The sequence below is a fragment of the Dicentrarchus labrax genome, unplaced genomic scaffold (assembly GCF_905237075.1).
Source record: "Dicentrarchus labrax unplaced genomic scaffold, dlabrax2021, whole genome shotgun sequence".
Taxonomy (NCBI): domain Eukaryota; kingdom Metazoa; phylum Chordata; class Actinopteri; family Moronidae; genus Dicentrarchus; species Dicentrarchus labrax.
Genome location: NW_026136707.1, coordinates 26,591,768 through 26,610,518, shown reverse-complemented (window position 1 = coordinate 26,610,518; position 18,751 = coordinate 26,591,768). Strand labels below are relative to the sequence as shown.

The 18,751-nt window shown below is 39.7% G+C and overlaps 1 protein-coding gene across 4 annotated transcripts in view; it reads left to right on the top strand.

The window, feature by feature from the left end:
* The window catches only part of ascc3 (activating signal cointegrator 1 complex subunit 3), a 167,363-nt gene that overhangs the window by 46,022 nt on the left and 102,590 nt on the right, over window positions 1-18,751 (top strand). For all 4 annotated transcript variants that reach the window (XM_051407231.1, XM_051407232.1, XM_051407230.1 and 1 more), the window contains exons 9-10: window positions 14,432-14,635; window positions 17,355-17,495. In XM_051407231.1, the coding sequence (XP_051263191.1) occupies window positions 14,432-14,635; window positions 17,355-17,495 (345 nt within the window). The remainder of the gene's footprint in view (window positions 1-14,431; window positions 14,636-17,354; window positions 17,496-18,751) is intronic.

Sequence of the window (18,751 nt, the reverse complement as noted above, 5' to 3'; positions counted from 1 at the left end):
TGTCATTTATTGAAAGCTGTAATGGGAAACAGGGCTGTGCGAGCTTCAGTACGCCTTTAATAGCTCTGTGAAACATTAAAAGTGGGGAATTTATTAGGGTGCTTTTTAACTAATGAATCAGGGTCTAGGCGTCTTGCACTTGGCACTGTGGTAAAAGCCTTCCTAATTTATCCGAATAAATATGTTACTCAGAGTGTTGTGAGTGAGAGCAAGTACCACTCTCTAGTAGTACTGATTGACCAAACGCATAGAACCGTACACTACAACTACTACACTGCATAATACTGACAGCAGGATGGACACTGGAACTTAAATATAGACGGAAGCCTTGACAGCACACACAACTGCACTTCCTATGAACTACTAATTGATAGGAACTCACTCAAGCTGCGCACACATTCAGAGAAATGACACATCACCGCAGGGAAACACTCTGTAGGGGACCGCTGCTACAGGAGAGCCAAAGTGGGCGTTTGTTGGGGGGGGGTTGAAAGGAATAAGTAATGAATGACTCTTCCCTCCCAATTTGTCCTGTATATCTTTCTGCTGCTGTGTGTTGTTCAATCCTTCAACCAGACAATTATGGTGTCAAATACAGTCATTGTACATGGAGTCAGTTGTTGTTCACTCAATTCAATTCAATTTAAATTTTTTATTTGTATAGCGCCAATTCATAACAGAAGTTATCTCAGGACACTTTTCAAATAGAGCAGGTCTAGACCGAACTCTTTATAACACTCAAAAGTCTTCAGTCTCAACTAAAAGCCAGCATAAACAAATAAAGGGGGTCCTTAATTAAGGACACTTAAAACATTCAGGGAGGTGACATCCCCTGTGCTATAATGACTCATACGGGAAATTCAGCATAATGATCAACCTACTCTTCAACCAATGGAATGGTTGATCGGAAAAATAGTCTGCTCTTTATTTTTACATTATCCACCATAGTGCTCTCTACCTGGTAGCTGCTAAGTGCTAATCAAATTTATCATTTATCTACCATCACCACCACTCAAATTAGGAGGTTGATGAGTCCAAACAGGTGGTAAAGTTGCAGTCGAAGTAGAGGTGGGCGATATATATCGTTTGCGATAATATCGTCATTGTTGTTTTGACGATGTGCAAATTTCCATTATCGAGTATTTAAATTACTTCGACAAAAACAATGAAACGGCCGCGGAAACTCCTCACATCCATTAATACACGGTGCAGCAACGCTCTCTACAGCATGGCAGGATTCAGTCACACAACTAGTGGGCCTACGTGATCACAAGACGTGATCACGTGACCTCTAGCTAGCATCCTCCTTGCAACAGTTTAGCAGCGCGTTGCGATGGTAGAGAGAAAATGCAAACACCTCCAGTCCCTGAAGCTACCGGTACTTCAGATGATTTAGTGCCGAGACGTGGGTCCTATGGGCTTCAGCGTTCAGAGCGCTAAGCGCCTTCAGCGGTAAAAAGATGTCAGCGGAGACGGTTTTTTTAGCGCAGCGCTCAGAGTGCTTCAAGTTGAAATCTGTTCAACTTTTAACACCGCTGGGCGCTCAGAAAATGAGTTTTTGAGCTCTCTCAGCGCTGTAAACGCGTTTGGTGGACACAAGTCCAGCTCAGACAATTCTAATCACATTTTAAAGGATATCGGCTGATTATCGTTATCGCCAAAATCCCCAAAAATATTGAGATATTATTTTTTGCCCACCCCTAAGTCGAAGGTGTCAAACTAAGGTCTGCTGTCTAATACGTTCAGTCACAGGTGATGGTAACAGGTGAGCAGTTGTCATTCCAGTATGTTCCACCATCTCTACCCTCACTCAGCATCCTTTGATTCTCCTGATTGTTGACAGCTTGCCCTCTCCTTCCCTGCTCAGGAGGCAGCCAGTGTCTATGCACAGGCCTGCAAAGATGAGGCAGAACTGAACAGCCCTCCATCCATAATTAATCCACCTTGATTGCATTTCCTAATCCAGTTTTGATGTGGTTCCCCCACAGCACACAACTGTGGCTCTGTGTGTTTGCTTAGACTTGCTAAGCAGAAGCCTCGTGTCTTAGAGGCTTCTTTGAGGGATTCAATGGTTCAAGGCTTTTACAATCCTGCCTGATGGAGTGGTAGAACTCTCAAATGGCACAACAATACATCACCTGAAAAATCTACCTAATGTCTGTTAGCCATTGAAAGAGATGTTTCTGTCAGTCTCAAAATAAATGAGACAGATTGTGTTTTACTTCATTTGTAAATGTTGGTGCCTGATCTTAATTCACTCTCATTATTTTCATAATCAGAAATGTTTATATTCAGATTCAAATATATCTTTCCTCAAAAATTGAAGTGACTCACTAATGGCCTTGTGGTAGCCTGTAGGATGTCTGATAGTTGTTGATTAAAATCTAACAATTTTTTACCTCTTATATGTGGTGAGGTTGTATTGGATTGCACTCTAATATAAGATGTCCCTAACATTTGCCCCCTGTCTGTAATAATGGGAATGAACCGTGACTCTCTGAGCTCCTGATTTACTTGTTTACTCAGATGAGGTACAGAGAACCATGAACTATGTCCACACAAGACTGTTTCTTTCAAAAGACTGTTATGAGTATTTTGAAAAAGCGAAAAACTGTCTTTAAGATATTTTTATGGTGAATTTATCAGAATAGCCTAGATAAAATGGCAAGCAGTAATTAGGTCTAAACAACTCATTACTTTTATATTAAAACTTCTGTGAGTGCATGATTTTAACTATATACTGCATTATTAACAATGGCCTATGAGGATGTAGGAAGTGAAAGTGTTGGCAGCAAATTTAATTAACTTTTGCTAATTAAGGTGTTAATCATGCTAGTTGGCTGAAGTACAGAATGTCTTTTGGTTGTTGTTTAGATTATATGCTATTGTATGTGTGTGTCTGTATTATTTTAGTGTAATTTTGATGTCTGAAATCATAGATTATGGACTGTGGATTTTTGCTTCATTTCTCTCCATAAATGATAAACTGAGAAGATTTACCAGCCAAAAATGTAGACAGTCATTGTTTAGACAGCACAAAATAGTAGTAAGTTGCTTTAATTTGATTTACTGAAGTCACGATAGGTACGATGGACAGTGAGGGTCATGTCAGTCTCAGCCGATTCACACAAAACACAGCAAGCTAATGTTAGCAAGTGAGTCAGTAGACTATTTGTTGTTGTAGAGTTAGAGAGCTGCTTTGAACAAAGTCAACAGAATCTCACTGCTTTTTGTAGTAAACAACATAGAGCTTTTTCAGTAAAAATGTAAATTGAGATGCAAAAATGAAAATTCCCACACTGATCGTAAAACATATCGCAATATCTAACGTATACACAGTATGATCATTTCATCATATTCCTCATTTGGTGCTTGGAAGGAGGTCATTTTAGACCCTACACCACAAATATATCTCACTCATTATGAGTGTAATTGGAGATTTTTGTGTCCACCACATGTACAGGCCTGAAATGTATTGGAAATAAATGATTAAAATCACATTTTGGTAGGGAAAGTAGTCACAGTTTTGTTTAATATGAACTGTAATTACTTCTGTGATGCTGTTGATGGGACTGAGATGCAGGAGGGGCTGTACTGTGTGTTGGCGGTTTTGGGGGCTCACGAGGCTCTCTGTGCTTCTTCAGCAGGTGCTTATGGATGAAGTGATGGATTACCTCACTCTTTGCTATCTCTATCCTACTCCCAGCTCTCCCTCTCCCTTCTTTGTACCCCTCTCCCCCTCTTCTTCCTGCTGCTGCTGTTCTGTAGGGAAATGAATGGGCCTACTGTTTGCTGCATCCGCACCTCACTCTGTCAAACTCCTCAATGCATCTGGTGCGGAGGGTTGGTGTGCATGTGTGCACTCAGCGTGCACGTGGATCCATAGGTTTGGCTCTGGGATTTACTCTCTGGGTGTGTGTGTGGGTGTGGGTGTGTGTGGGGGTGTGTTTGGCCAGGTCATTTAGTACTCTGCATGCAGGCTTGGAGCAGGCTGATAAGCTGTTTGCAAAAACTGGCAATTAAAAGTTGATCAGGCTGTCAATTCAAATGGAATGAAATGGAACCAGAAAGTAATTAAAAGGATGGCATGAAAATGACAACAATTATATCTCTTAGCTCCCTATTACCGATGCACAGAGGAATTTAATTAGTTTAGGAGCTTGTATAGTGACTCATACAGTAAACACACAATAACAAAATAGCAGCCACCACAAAAAAACAGCAAAAAAAATGGTTTCTGCTTCCTGTACACAGACTGGCCATCTCAGTTTCACTATTAAACATACAGACAGGGAGGCCAATGGATACGGACAACACCAGTATCCAATTAGTGTGTTTTAAGTGGCTGGTGGATTGGCGGGATATTCCCAGTCCTCCCAGTTTGCCCATATGGCCGTAGGCTGTGTATCCGCTGTGTTAATGAGCCTGTCAGCTTCCATCCCACTCAGCGTTGGCCCAAGATGAGCTGATGGGCACCGCCTTACGCACACGGTATGTACTGCTGAGGATGACTGCTTGCACTGTATAGACAGCATACAAAGCTAACTCAGTCTGCTGTCTGTATTTCTGTACACATCCGCTCAGTCTTTTACCAGAGATCGTTTATCCAGTATCTTCATAGCCCTGAAAATGTCGTGCAGCGAGGCAGAGTCCTGCAGGAGCCAGCTGGGTTTTAAAGATTGGTTCTGCCCCAGACTCAAACAGCTGCTCTCATTAGAAACTTTATTTAACCCTGCTGCTGAAAGGTTGACCACAGATGTGTATGGTCCTATATTAGCCAGCTGGGCTCTACAGAGCTTTTGTTCCATGTTTTTAAATGCTGGGGCCTTGCTATAAACTCTGGGATGATTTCAGCTGAATGTAGCCAGGAACGATGATGAGAATTGATTTGAAATAAAGCAGCCAGTTGGTTCTCATAACGGGTCCCATGTTTTAGTGTGCTTGGTGAGTGGCTTCAGAGATCTGATTGTAACAACACACTGAGCTATTGGAGTCGTAATACTTGAGTGCTGTATCTGGGGAAAAGAGAACAAATGAGCCTGTTGGCTCTGGATGTGTTTTCTTTGAATTTCTACTTGATAAAGTCTTCTAAACTCCTGTCAACTTAATTAACTTGGCATCTTGCCCGGTGATGTCAATTTGACTTTCTGGCTCAAAGTCTGCCTCCTGTTTGTATGTCTTAATGTGTTAGTGACAAGGGCTAGTCACTGACTGATTAATCAGCTCAGTAATGTGGTATAAACTTGACAGTTTAACGGCATAAAAGCTGAAAACATTTTAAAGTATTTTGACTTTAGTATGCATACAGTGAGTGTTTTGGGCCACAGAATAAAATAAGAGGAACACTTTATGATGTAATAGTCCATAATATAAGTCCAATATGAGAACAACAGATAAACTGTTCAAGTGTACATAGTGGTTTGGATGAATTTTGAGCAGATTATTTCCTGTGAATATTACATTAGAGGTGAGTTTTCTGATGGTTATACGAACTTTGTTTTTATAGTTTATTTTTTATTTTTTTAGCAAACATACATTCTATCTAAGCAAACAATTTCATTTAGTTTGCTTCACAGAATCAGACAGAATGCTGAGATATAAGGCTACTGTGTTTGCAAGTGCCTTGTAACCCCCTGTGAAGCGTTGACAACCCCCAGGTTGGGAACCACTGCTCTAACTAACCCTCTGGTCATTGTTGAGCTGATATATCACTCGTGATACTGATTATCAAGGTCTGTATGAGGCTACCAGTGGAGGTCGACTGATTGCTGATTGCTGATTAATTGGCCGATATCAACCCCCTAGGAAAAAAAATGGCACACTGTCAGAAATAAACAACCTTTGACATTATTAGAAGCCCCAGAATACTGGAGGCAGCAAAACAAACTGGTCGTTTTGATAGTAGTCAGGCAATAATTGGCCTTTTTCCATCATTCTGTGAGCAACCATGATCTGATTTTATGCTGTGAACAGGGACACTGAAATAACTTTGGTTACCTGGTTGAGAGGTGTGCAGCTTGTCACCTGCAGCTCTTTCCTCTAACAGCTCACTGTGACTGCTCCTTCTTGTCCCATCACTCTCTGACACACTTACAACTTATCCACTGGCAAAAAGTTCCAAAAATGACCATCTTGTTTTGTTGACACTTTTCTGTTGAACCATAGTGGACAGTGACAAGCTTACTTCAAAATAAAAGTCAAGTCGTGTTAAGCCAGTTAAATGCTTTTAAAGTGAAGCTGCAGCAGCAGCCGGAAATGTTTGGTTTTTCACAATAACTTAATACAGCATTTTGTTCAGGAATAAAAGTATCCTGGCTGAAGCTGCACAATATCTGGATCATCTCTGGTGGCTGGCTGTTAGTTTAGGAAGTGGTTGATTTGATATGAAGCAGAGTTTCCTATGAGCCGAGTATGCATTTTAAATGTCAATATCGTAGACAATCATGTTCATTTAATTGTGGGAAGCCAAAATCGAATATCGCAATTAATATTTGATAAATTGTGCAGCCAAGCAAGTATCACAAAGTACTCAGAGACACCATGCTTTTGGCAGAGCAATTTTCCATCTAATGCATTAATATAATATAAATTAATATAATATAATATTAATATAAAGACAACAAACTTTATATATTTATTTTTAATTTATCAAAACTTAATACACAACATAACATAATACACAACACCGCCTGTAGATGTCCGGCCAAGGACCTTTGTTGCTTGTCTGTCCCCAGTTCTCTCTCCCATAAACATTGTACTTAAAACAGTAATTGCTTAGGTCTGGTAACATTGCTAAAGAATGGTCCAACAGGTCATGAAACACAAGCCGTCAGATGATAAAACTGGTTGAAAACAGTTTTTCCAGAATATCTAAACCACTTTACTTGGTGGTCCAACTGAAAGTTCAAAATCTTTAATAAATAAATCTAATAAACAATGTTAGTATATACCGTAGTTTTCTTTCAATTAATTCACACAATACATCGGACGAGGATATGATGCTCTTACTCTAGCTATATTCAGTGTCAACTGAACTGAATTCCATATATGAAACTAAAGTTGCAAGCAGCAATGATCGGGCCGTCGCACTTTGCGTGTGTCAGGGTGTGCTGCAGTCGCTTCATGGAGAAGCATCATGTGTAGACCACTAACTACCACACTAATTAACTGTGAAAATTTCACGTTAATCAGATAAGATAAGATAAGATATACCTTTTATTAATCCCCCGTAGGAGAAATTCAAATTAGACACAGCAGCATTGGGGAATGTAGTGCAATAAAAAAAGTACAGTGTACATACAATCTTATCACAAATAAGAATATTACAAAATATAATAGAAAATATAAAACTATAAATGAAAAAAATATACACTATATGCAATGCAGTTCAATGGTGTGCAATTTAAAAAAATATTTTTACCAGCTTGACTAAAAAACTAAACTGTACATGTGCAATGTAAGATAAATAATATAAGTTTGGTTGAATTAAAACAAGTCTTAGTGAGCGGGGGTTAGAGGTACCGGGTGCTGTGGCAATGAGTATTCCTGATTATAAAACATGACACCCATATAATACGTACATTTCTGCTACCATTTCATTTTGTGCAAATTTTCGAGCATGTTGTGGCCGCCAAAATGCAATCCTTTTTGGCAAAAAAAATAAAATAATTCCTTGCATTTCAATAGGGTCCTCACAGCAGTTGCTGCTTGGGCCCTAATTAAAGCATACACAAAAACATTATCCAGACAGAAACAGACAGAAATACCTATATGGAAGGCTTATCCATTTTAGCTTTTTGCTTATTTTTAGCAAGATTTTTATGTTCCCAGGTGCAAAAGGTTGTGTCCTGCTGCTGGAGGACACTGTTCAACAGTGTTTACTGTAAACAGGTTGCCAATCACAGCTAAAGATCTGCTTCCTTTTATCAGGAAGAGAAAAATGGTGAGAAACGGTGAAGGACATGCTCAGTGTGCTGCAGGTTAGCCAAAGTCCCCTCAAGTCATTTAAAGGAAACATGCTGCAGATTTTTTGTTTGATTCCCATTTGTTTTAATATTTAAAGTACATATTGATGAATTCTTCTTTCCCTATAGTAAATACTGAAAATAATATGCCCAGCTTACTTGTATCGTGTAGGAAGAGCCCCTTGGGTCCACTGAAAAGCTGGACAGAATTAGCCTAGTTCTACCACGACATTGACTGACTGCTGAAATTCTTGATGAGCAAGGTTCTGGCAAAGCAGGGTTTGGCCTATATGTTAACAGATGCATAATGTCCATAGCAGTACAGTAACTACCTCCCAGAACTGACATCACACCCTCGAGACAAGTTTTGGCAGGCACAGCTGGATCTGCAATTGGAAGATGTGTGTGCATACATTAACATAACAATGAAGCCAGAGAGGTTTTAAGGAGAGAATAAAAAAGCACTGAAGATTTCTAAAGATCATTAAATTATGGCAAATTTCTATTTACAACATGTATGCTTTACCTCAAGGTGAATACTGGGGCAGGAATATATTTGCATGAATTAGCATGTTTAAGGAGTGTGGGGACACTGGCTTTTCGTTACAAACAGACAAAGTCGATAAATCAAAATGAGGGGGCAGCCGCTCAAGTGATTGTTGTGCCTCTGTGGTCACCACAGAGACACAGGAATGAGTGTGCAGAAGCCTCGCAAAATAGGGTGAAGCTCAATGGTCCATAATTCAAAAATGAATATTTATAAGTAAGAGCCCAGTGGATTTGGCCTTAGGGGAAATAATTGGTTAGACAGGAGGAGACTGGAACCACCGTCCCCGTTCAGAGAGAGTAGAGGAAGACCTGCAGTCATTATGAAGAGAATGTGCTTCAGTAAACTGTACCTTGTTTAGTCATGGAAGGAGTGGCCTTAGTGGCAAGCGTGTATGTGGAGTTTGAGATATAATGGCATTTTTTAAAACTGTGAGCTTGGCTGTGATTTTTGTCCAGGTGTAGCTGGTGCACAAATTTCCAAATACATAAGTTAAGTCAACTAATTGGGTGACATTAATCACACGTACATAGAAAAAAGAAAATCGAATCTCTAGACTAACTTTTTCCACTAGGAGGACCTGTCCAAGTTTGGGAGTACCACTTAACTTTCTTTTCTTGTCCACAAAAGGTCTGTGAGCCATTTCTGTCTAAAAGAATGACTCCTTGCCTTTTCATCAGCTTTTTTTCCAAACAATTTTGCTGCTATGAGGCCTTCTTGATTTTGAGGCGTGTAAGAAAACATACAGATACACAGTAGGCCTATATCTCAGCGTTTGGTTGGCTTCTATAAAGAAAAGTAAATGTAAAATAAATTAAACAATGGTCAAGCACCAAGGACAAGAAAAGAATAAAAAAGTAATAAAAACATACATACCGACAGAATTATATAAAACATTATCTGAACAAGAAATCTGCTCAAAGTTCATCCAAATCACACAAACATCTTGCAGTTACTTAGTTCACTATTTGGGTTAATTGTAGAGTTTTGAAAATAATAAAATAAAAATAAAATAAAATATCCATAAAATATGTCACTGAGTCAGGGGTTGTCAGTTTACTAAATTACAGAAAAGGGGTCCCTTAAGAAAAAAGGTTGGGATCCACTGTGGTATAGCATGGAGCATGAGTTATCTTTTCCTTACATTTTTAAAAATAATTTATTTGCTTCATTGTCCACAAAGGCAAGTGAGCCTAGACGATGGACAACCTTAGGAATGCTGTATGGGCACGGATGTTATGGTTTTTATATTGCTGTAAAATCCTTGTATTAGCTCTGAGCTAACAGAAATATGTATACAAAACTCTCTCCTCCCTGGTGATGTACATTTGAGAAGGATAAACCACTGGCATGGCATAGTTGCATTGTCTCCAAAAGTGATGACAAACTGCATCTTTAATAGCTGTGAGTCTGGAGCCCTGGAAATGAATTGAAATACCTCAGAGTTTACCAACAGCCTAAGTGATGGATGGAATAGCTTTTTAGACATAATTTCTGAGTAGTTTCATGTTGTGTCCTCTCAGATAATATTTGGACAGAACTGAAAGCCTTGAATGGCTGTAATCAGCTTCTTGTCCATTTGCATTTGCCAGGTGGAGCTGTTGCCTAAGTGCGGATATCAGAATCCCATCCACAGCTCTCATGCAAATGTAGCTGATGTTTTGTTGACCATACACACATCAGTGGAGTTTTACCGTTATTTCTGTGGCTCGTAACTTCATGGTTTTGTTACTGGGAGTTGATATGGCTGATAATCAGCTGTCCATATGCATGATAGAACAGTTATCACATGTATACATCAGTGGCTGTGCCAAGAAGCTCCCCCACCCATACGGCACCTAGCTGACCACAGCCGCCCCTTACTTCATCCAGCTTAAGTGGACTCTGATAAAGTTGCTCTTTGATGCATTAATAAACTCTTCCTCCCTACTGGGCTGTGGGGGCCAACTTCCGAACAGCACCAAGCACATCCTCGCCTGACATGCACTCTTTAATTATTTCTTTCTATGAGTGTTGGAGCGAAACGAGGGGAAGAGGAAAGTGATGACATACTTCTAATGAATCCTTGAATAAATAATACTGCTGTCTAAGCTTAAGGCATCCTCAACCAGCCTTACTGGGAGAGAGTTGGAGTGCAGAGGAAGCAGAGAGAGTGTAAAATGATGGAGAAAAGAGAAATACGGATGTAGGAAACTCATCTGGAACAACAGTGACCTCTATTGTACGAGATTCCACCGCAACCTGTTTCCATCACCAGCCATTTGAATCTTCTAGCTTCATTCTCAGTGGTGATCCCGCTAGTTTTCCAGATCTTCGTAATGAAACACCATCAAACTATCACACTACCAACCTGCATGGTGGTAGATTTTTTTCCACCAGCAGTATAATCAGCAACTTGGTTGCAGAGAAATTCTCTGGTCTGATGAGACAAAGATCGAACTCTTTGGCGTGAATGCCAAGCGTTATGTTTGGAGGACACCAGGCACCGCTCATCACCTGGCCAATACCATCCCTACAGTGAAGCATGGTGGTGGCAGCATCATGCTGTGGGGATGTTTTTCAGCGGCAGAAACTGGGAGACTAGTCATGATTGAGGGAAAGATGAATGCAGCAATGTACAGAGACATCCTGGAAGAAAACCTGCTCCCGAGCGCTCCTGACCTCAGACTGGGGCGACGGTTCATATTTCAACAGGACAACGACCCTAAGCACACAGCCAAGATATCAAGGAGTGGCTTCAGGACAACTCTGTGAATGTCCTAGAGTGGCCCAGCCAGAGCCCAGACTTGAATCCCATTAAACATCTCTGGAGGGATCTGAAAATGGCTGTGCACCAACGCTCCCCATCCAACCTGATGGAGCTCGAGAGGTTCTGTAAAGAGGAATGGGCGAAACTAGCCAAAGATAGGTGTGCCAAGCTTGTGGCTTCATATTCCAAAAGACTTTAATTGCTGCCAAAGGTGCCACAACAAAGTATTGAGCAAAGGCTGTGAATACTTTTGTACATATTATATTTTCGTTCTTTATTTCTAATAAATTTGCAAACATTTTAAAAAACCTTTTTTCATGTTGTCATTATGGGGTATTGTGTGTAGACTTTTGAGGAAAAAAATGAATCCATTTTGGAATAAGGCTGTTACATAATGAAATGTGGAAAACTTTCCGTATGCACTGTATGTTTCCTCAGAGGATGTGCGAGCTTGTAGCTTTCACAATAAAAGAAAATACTGGTGTCTGATTAGGCTTAATAATATTTAACTGATTTAAATGTTGAAAAGACTGCGCGGACACTTTCTAATTTCTTCAAAAAAACAACACATTTTCGTACACCCGCAAATGTATATAAATATATATAACTGGGTGCAGGACTCTGATCTACAGTGTTTCTTAAACAATGAACGGTACTTAGTACAGTACTTTTAAATTGTTTTTAAAATCTGTTAAATCAGTATTATTATTCAAAATGTGGATGTTACTTTTTGAAAATCTGAAGATAGGGCCCTGAATATGCTCAAAGCTACTGTTGCTATATTCTCCATCTATGCCATGTGCACAATTTAATTAGATTTTTATTTGGTCTTTAAATGCGTGTTTGTTCTGTACATATTCTGTTCCAGAAAGAATGATTCACCTGCAGCAGCTGGATGTTTTCACTCTCCTGTATGTGTACAGTATGTCAGCGTGTTTGAGAGTGTGTGTGTGGCTCCAACTGTCCTTCACAGTGGCCATTTCTCCACTTATCAGAGGCAGTGTGAGATTGAGGGCCATCACCCACACTCTGTTGCCATAGTGAAGGCAGACGGAGGGCAGCTTGAGTGACAGCTGATCCCACTACACAGATTTTCTCCTCCTTCGTGCTTCTTGATGGCCCACTTTCTTACCTCTTACATGGCGGTTCAGTCACTGACACATGTAACTGATCGCCTGTGTATATTTCAGGTCAGCACACCGGGTAGAAGACTCTGCAGTATGGCTTTGTCAAAGAAAATCCACTCACCAATCGGCAACTACGCTAAATGGATGACACTGGCCCAAATCTGGTTGCCTAGGGCAACTGTTGAGCCCCCAATGATTCTGTCGAACTATTGATCGATTCACCAATAGTTCACACAGCTGAGTTTCAAAACGTGAGCAGTAGGGTCTTTTAAGTAACTGAAACACAAATGAGATGAGTATAATCATGTATTGATTGTGATGACATCAGAACATTACAGTTCCATCATTATGATAAGCAGATCACAATATGATTAGGGACAGTAAGATAGATTTAGGAATGAATTAATGAAAATAAAATTAGAAATGAATAATTCATTGAAAATGGTACATGTATTTATTAATATCCTTTCCATAAAGGTCCAGTGTGTAGCATTAAGCAGCACCTTGTGGTGCCGTTGCAGATAGCAACTCTCTCGCTTCACCCTCCCAATCTATTAAAGCAGTAAAGGACCAGTGTGTAGGATTTAGTGTCATCTACTGGTGAAGTTGCAAACTGCAACCATTTGAATACAGCTTGCCTGCCAAGTGTGTAGGAGAAACTATTGTGGTAATGAAACTGCAAAAAAACATCAATCTAGAGCCAGTGTTTGGTTTATCTGTGCTGGGCTAGTGTAGAAACATGGCGGTTCAACACGGTCCACCCCGTAGAGGAGGAACTGCTCCCTCTGTAGATAAAAACAGCTCATTCTAAGATATCAAAAACACAACGATTCTTATATTCAGTTAATTATACACTAATGAAAACATACCTATGAATATTATATTTCATTTCTGCCAGTAGATCCTCCTAAATGTTACACATTGCACCTTTAAAACTACATTATCCTACAGAATTATTTAATGCAAATGAATTATAGATAACATTGTTTGAATAAACATGGTCTTGTTTATGACACAAGAACACAGCTTTGAGTTTGATGGAGATTTTTTGTTTGATGGTTTGTTTGGTAAGGGTATGGTTGAGTGTTCAGGTGACGGGCATTTAAACATATTTAGAGCTGAAACAATTTGTCGACTGACAGAAAATCATGAATATTTTAGCCCCTTTATTCATTCTTTTATTGTGAAATTCTAAATGTCTGACCATGTCTGAAGGCTCGGCTTGCTCGTCGTATCCCCTACCAAAAAAGTTAAACCGGATGTTTGGAAATACTTTGGATTCCAAACTGAAAAAGAATTAGTTGAAGTGTGTATCTGTGATATCGAAACGCGTTCTTAAACAATTGAAGGTAATTCCAGTTCCAGTGTGTTTTTTGTGTCATTTTAACATTTTTAAGCATATGTTGATGATTATTGTGTATCAAAATTATTTTGGGCAGGAAAATTGTGATCTGAAATTTTCCAATGCCTAGTTCTAGCCACTCAAATTTCCCAAACTCCCTGATTTTCTTATCAAAATTGAATATATTTTAATTTAGAAATGTCTTTAGAAGGGAATTTTTCCTTTCCTTTTTATTTATTTAAAAAAAATATATGTACATATATTATGAAGTGATATTAAAAACAGATCATTATCTAGTCTTTTGTTTTTGTTAGAAATTTGGAAAAATTGCCAAACCATCAAAATAATTAAGAACAAAGAAAACAAAATTAAAAAAATGTATATTGACTTTCATTGTTATCCAATAATGGCCAACCAATACTCAGAAAAAGAAAGCACTGTCATTTGTTTTCATTTATTTTAACTATAAAAACAATATTTTTTGTATTGTATTTTACTTTATTTCTTGTTTGGATCTTTATTGAAATGGGCATCATAATTTTTCCATAAAAACATGACATATGACTTATCCAAAACCTTTATTATTACAGGATAGTTCCTGCAGTTATTACAGATTTGTGTTTGATGAGTATATTGCTCTATATATGTGCTATATGTGTTAACCCCTGTTTATCCTCCCCCTCCCTCATTTTGTTTGCTCAGATCGGGCAGCTGGTCTTCAAGGGGATGAAGCGTCTGAACAGGATCCAGTCCTTGGTGTTTGAGACGGCCTACAACACCAACGAAAACCTCCTCATCTGCGCTCCAACTGGCGCCGGCAAGACCAACATCGCCATGCTGACAGTCCTTCACGAGATCCGCCAGCATCTGCAGCCCGGCGGCGTCATCAAGAAGGATGAATTCAAGGTCTGATTCTGACACACACAAAGTACAAAGTAAAGACCCTTATTGCAGTTTGATTACATATTAGACTGCTTGTTTGTAGGAAGCCTTTTACCTGTACTCACTGTAATGTGTTGGTCTAGTTGTCATGCAAGATCACAGTTGGAATTTAAAAGAATTTCTGTGTAATGTTCATGAATGTTTCCAGTGTCACTCCACCACAGTCACTCAACATGCCTCATAGAGATTAAGCGTGCTCCTTGCTGAGACTCACACGCCCCATGCAGAGATTCAGATCTGATCCCTGGAGCTTTGGGTGTTTGTATTTCAGGCAGCATTTAAATGGCTTTCTGATAGTTTTAAGTCAAGGACTGCTGGATTTACTTGATTATGTTTCCTCCGAGAGGCTTTTGCTGATTTGTGCAGTGCTTTTTTGCCATTTAACCTCAGAGGTGATCTATACCAGTATTTTTTTATGTGACTATAAAATGATCTAAACTAAGCATTCAAACATTAGATAAAAATGCTAAACACTAACTCTTTAAAGCTGCGGTAGGTAACTTTTATAAAAATAACTTTTCGCCATATTTGCTGAAACCTTCACTATATCCTGACAGTAGTATAGATAATCTGTGAAAAAATCTGGTTATGTTTGACCTACTGTAAAAACACTTGAGGCTACTTACCTAAAACAGTAAAGGTTTCCCATTACAAAGAGAAATGAAAGGTTTTCAATTATATAATCTACATAGATCAATTTGTTACCAATGTTTACCAATCTTTCTGCCTACCTTTATGCTCCTACCTAAAGTACAAACAGTATGTTCTTGTCTACAGTAATAGATGTCCTGTGCTGGCCAGCCCTGGCATTAATGGCTCACCACTGACTAAGATAAAACCTGACCCATTCCTGATTTGTTGCAGTTACACCAGCTACGATGAATGCCTCTTAAAACACCAGAACTGCTAAACTGCTGGAGTAGATATTCGATTCAGATTGAACATTACTGTGGAACTGTGCCTTTTTCTCACTTAATTTGACTCCTAATTGTTTTCTCACACAGTTAACCTCTAATTACTTTGTCACAGTTGTACTGTATGACTGAAGGATTTCCGTGCTTTTTTTTAAATTAGTAAATCACTTTGGGTCACCTTGTTAGTGTGTTGTGTTGTTGAAGTAGGTCTGTAGGAGTGTTTTGACATATATGTCATACTGTAGAGATAATGTGTTTACTGTTCTTATTATACTGTGCAGCCGGTACAGCTTTGAAATCACACATTAGAAGTCACACATTATACATCTCTTCTGGGAAAAAGTCACTGAAGTGGAATATGGAACTGTTAAATCGATTTATTCGCATTACTTCACTGCAAATGTAACGTGTGTCGGAGCTCGTTCTCTGGTCAGAAATGTAAAGATGAAGAAGTGTCTTTCTTCCACCATTACTGCTGAAGTCATCTGCTACGTTGGCTGGAGTTGTCTGTGTGACTGTGGGGAAAGACAGGTCTGCCCCACGTCACTGGCCTACTGGCTAGCTAGCTACTCCTCTAGGTGCTTGTAGAGCTTCTCAACTCTGGAAAGTAAGGGCTAATTTTTATTTCCCCATAATTTCTTTTCTAAAAATGCCAATATTCAAAATCTTGCAGTTGATTCTCGCTTGAAAAATGATCAGAAGTGAATTTAGTAATGAAATTCACTAAAAACCTCCCATTGTGAGCCTGACAGTTTGTTGTTTGTTGTGTTGTTCTGGTGCTTTGCATTTTGGGACACTATAAGCATGGTAGACTGGTCCAATGCATACTGGAGATTCTTTCAGAATCAGTGCGACATCCGGGTATTTTGGGCATATGCACATTGGGCTTTTGTTTGCATGCTGCATACTACATGCTACATTTTGGCCAAATCGGTGCGTACTGCTATTATTATAGGTGCTTTTCACTACAGCCTTACTGTATACCCTCCTAAGGTCTTTGGTGATTGGGATTGTGGCTGCTTCAGACACTTACCACAAAACTGATTGAGAAATTAAGTTTTGCAGGGCTTTGATGGAGAGCTGCCTTACCTGCAGTACCTACGTTTCAGCCTGCCTCCCTCCATGACTACCCTCCTTCCACTCACGCTACAAATTTTGACTGATTTTACTTTGTGTGTCTGTCTTTTCATCAGGTTTATTTATGAATACTTGATTTAGAAAACTAGCTGATGAAAGTGGCCAAAATTAAATACAGCAACAATGAGAAAACAGAGTCTCTATTGGCAGCTTAGTCTAAAAATATTGGTTCATGTCTTCATAAACCCATAGTGTCACACTCACACTCGGATAAATAATTCAGACATCCAAAAGGCTTTGTTCTCTTTCATGAAGGCTTACACACACACACACACACACACACACACACACACACACACACACACACACACACACACACACACACACACACACACTCTCTCGCGCGCGCGCAAACACACTGTGCCCGGTGCCAGCCACTGAAGATAGACACTTTTTATACATGAAACCATTAAACTTTACCCATACAAGTAGCTGGCATCATATTTCTCAATAAATTGTGATTTGTGCTGGTTGCCAGGGAACAAATGATCCCGCCTCTGTTTGCTCATTTATCACCACAGTGTCCTTCCAGTCCCCCCCCCCACCAACCCATCTTCTACCTTCCTCATTCAACCCCTATCTGTTCTCTATCCTATTCATTTCTATGTCTCCCTCTTTCTCTCTCTCTGTAGGTAGTATATGTGGCTCCTATGAAGGCCCTGGCAGCTGAGATGACTAATTACTTCAGTAAGCGTTTGGAGCCACTGGGCATCGCTGTTAAAGAACTCACTGGAGACATGCAGCTAACCAAAGGAGAGATCCTGCGAACACAGGTACACACACACACACACACACACACACACACACACACACACACTGAGTTCTATGTCACGTCTCCAAAAAATAGTTCAAACTAAGGGTACAAAAAGCAGTCCTTCCTCCATGTTCCCTCTGCTACTCAGTTACAGTATGTTCTCTAGCACCCCCAAGTGGATTGGATTTTGACATTTATTGGAAGCCATTCCATAATCCTTTTTCCAGAATGCACCAGTCACAATTCTGCTAATTACTAGTTGCAAATGTAACTTAACTAGATGTCTAATTTAACTGTTATCAACTGTGAATGTACAGTTTATTTTATAGAGAACAAATGCTGCTATAAACATTCCAGTGTCTGCTGGTCCTGTTCTGGCTTCATAGGTGAAAGCTTGCTGTTCAAAAGACCACCATAAATGGAATTCCAGTGTTCTTGCTTGAACAATGGTTCCAGTCCACTTAAAATGACACATATAAATGGAGCTGTACTTGTATAGCGCCTTTCTAGTCTTCCGACCACTCAAAGCGCTTTTACACTACGTGCCACATTCACCCTTTCACACACATTCACTCAGTGATGGCAAAGTCCATCGAACAGAAACTAACTCATTCATACACATTCACACACCGATGCACGGCATCAGGAGCAATTTGGGGTTCAGTATCTTGCTCAAGGATACTTCGACATGTGGCACCAGGAGCCGGGGATTGAACCCACCACCTTCCGATTAAGGAACGACCAGCTCTGCCTCTGACGACGGTCAGTAGGAAGCAATGGGCTACAACAACATGAAATTATCAACAAATGCAAGGTGTTGTGGGTTTAAAAATACCGTGCAGCAGATTACAAGTAAACCACAGATATCCAAAGGGTTTAGCAATGGTTAAATTGAATAATTATTTTTTACAATAATTTAACAACCAGAAAAAATAAGCGGTGTCAAATGGTGCTCACAGATCCAGCATGCTCAGGTAGAGTTACAAACACACTGTTCCTTACTTTTGTTTTTTCTAGCTGACCACAGCCGATCATTATCTGGCTATGGTGGTCTGGTTTGTTGTGAAAAGACCTACAGAGTGGCTCTGCTAGCACCACAACATAGTCCAGATGCTAATGATAATCCAGGGACAGATACTGACAAATACTCAGTCATCCAGCCAGGGTCACAAAGGTTCTGGGGTCGGCTGTCAAATATTTCTCTAGTGACTTCTTTATTGGTGTGCTCATGTCTGCAGTTGATAATGAATTAGAAGTTAGATTATTGAGCAAGGT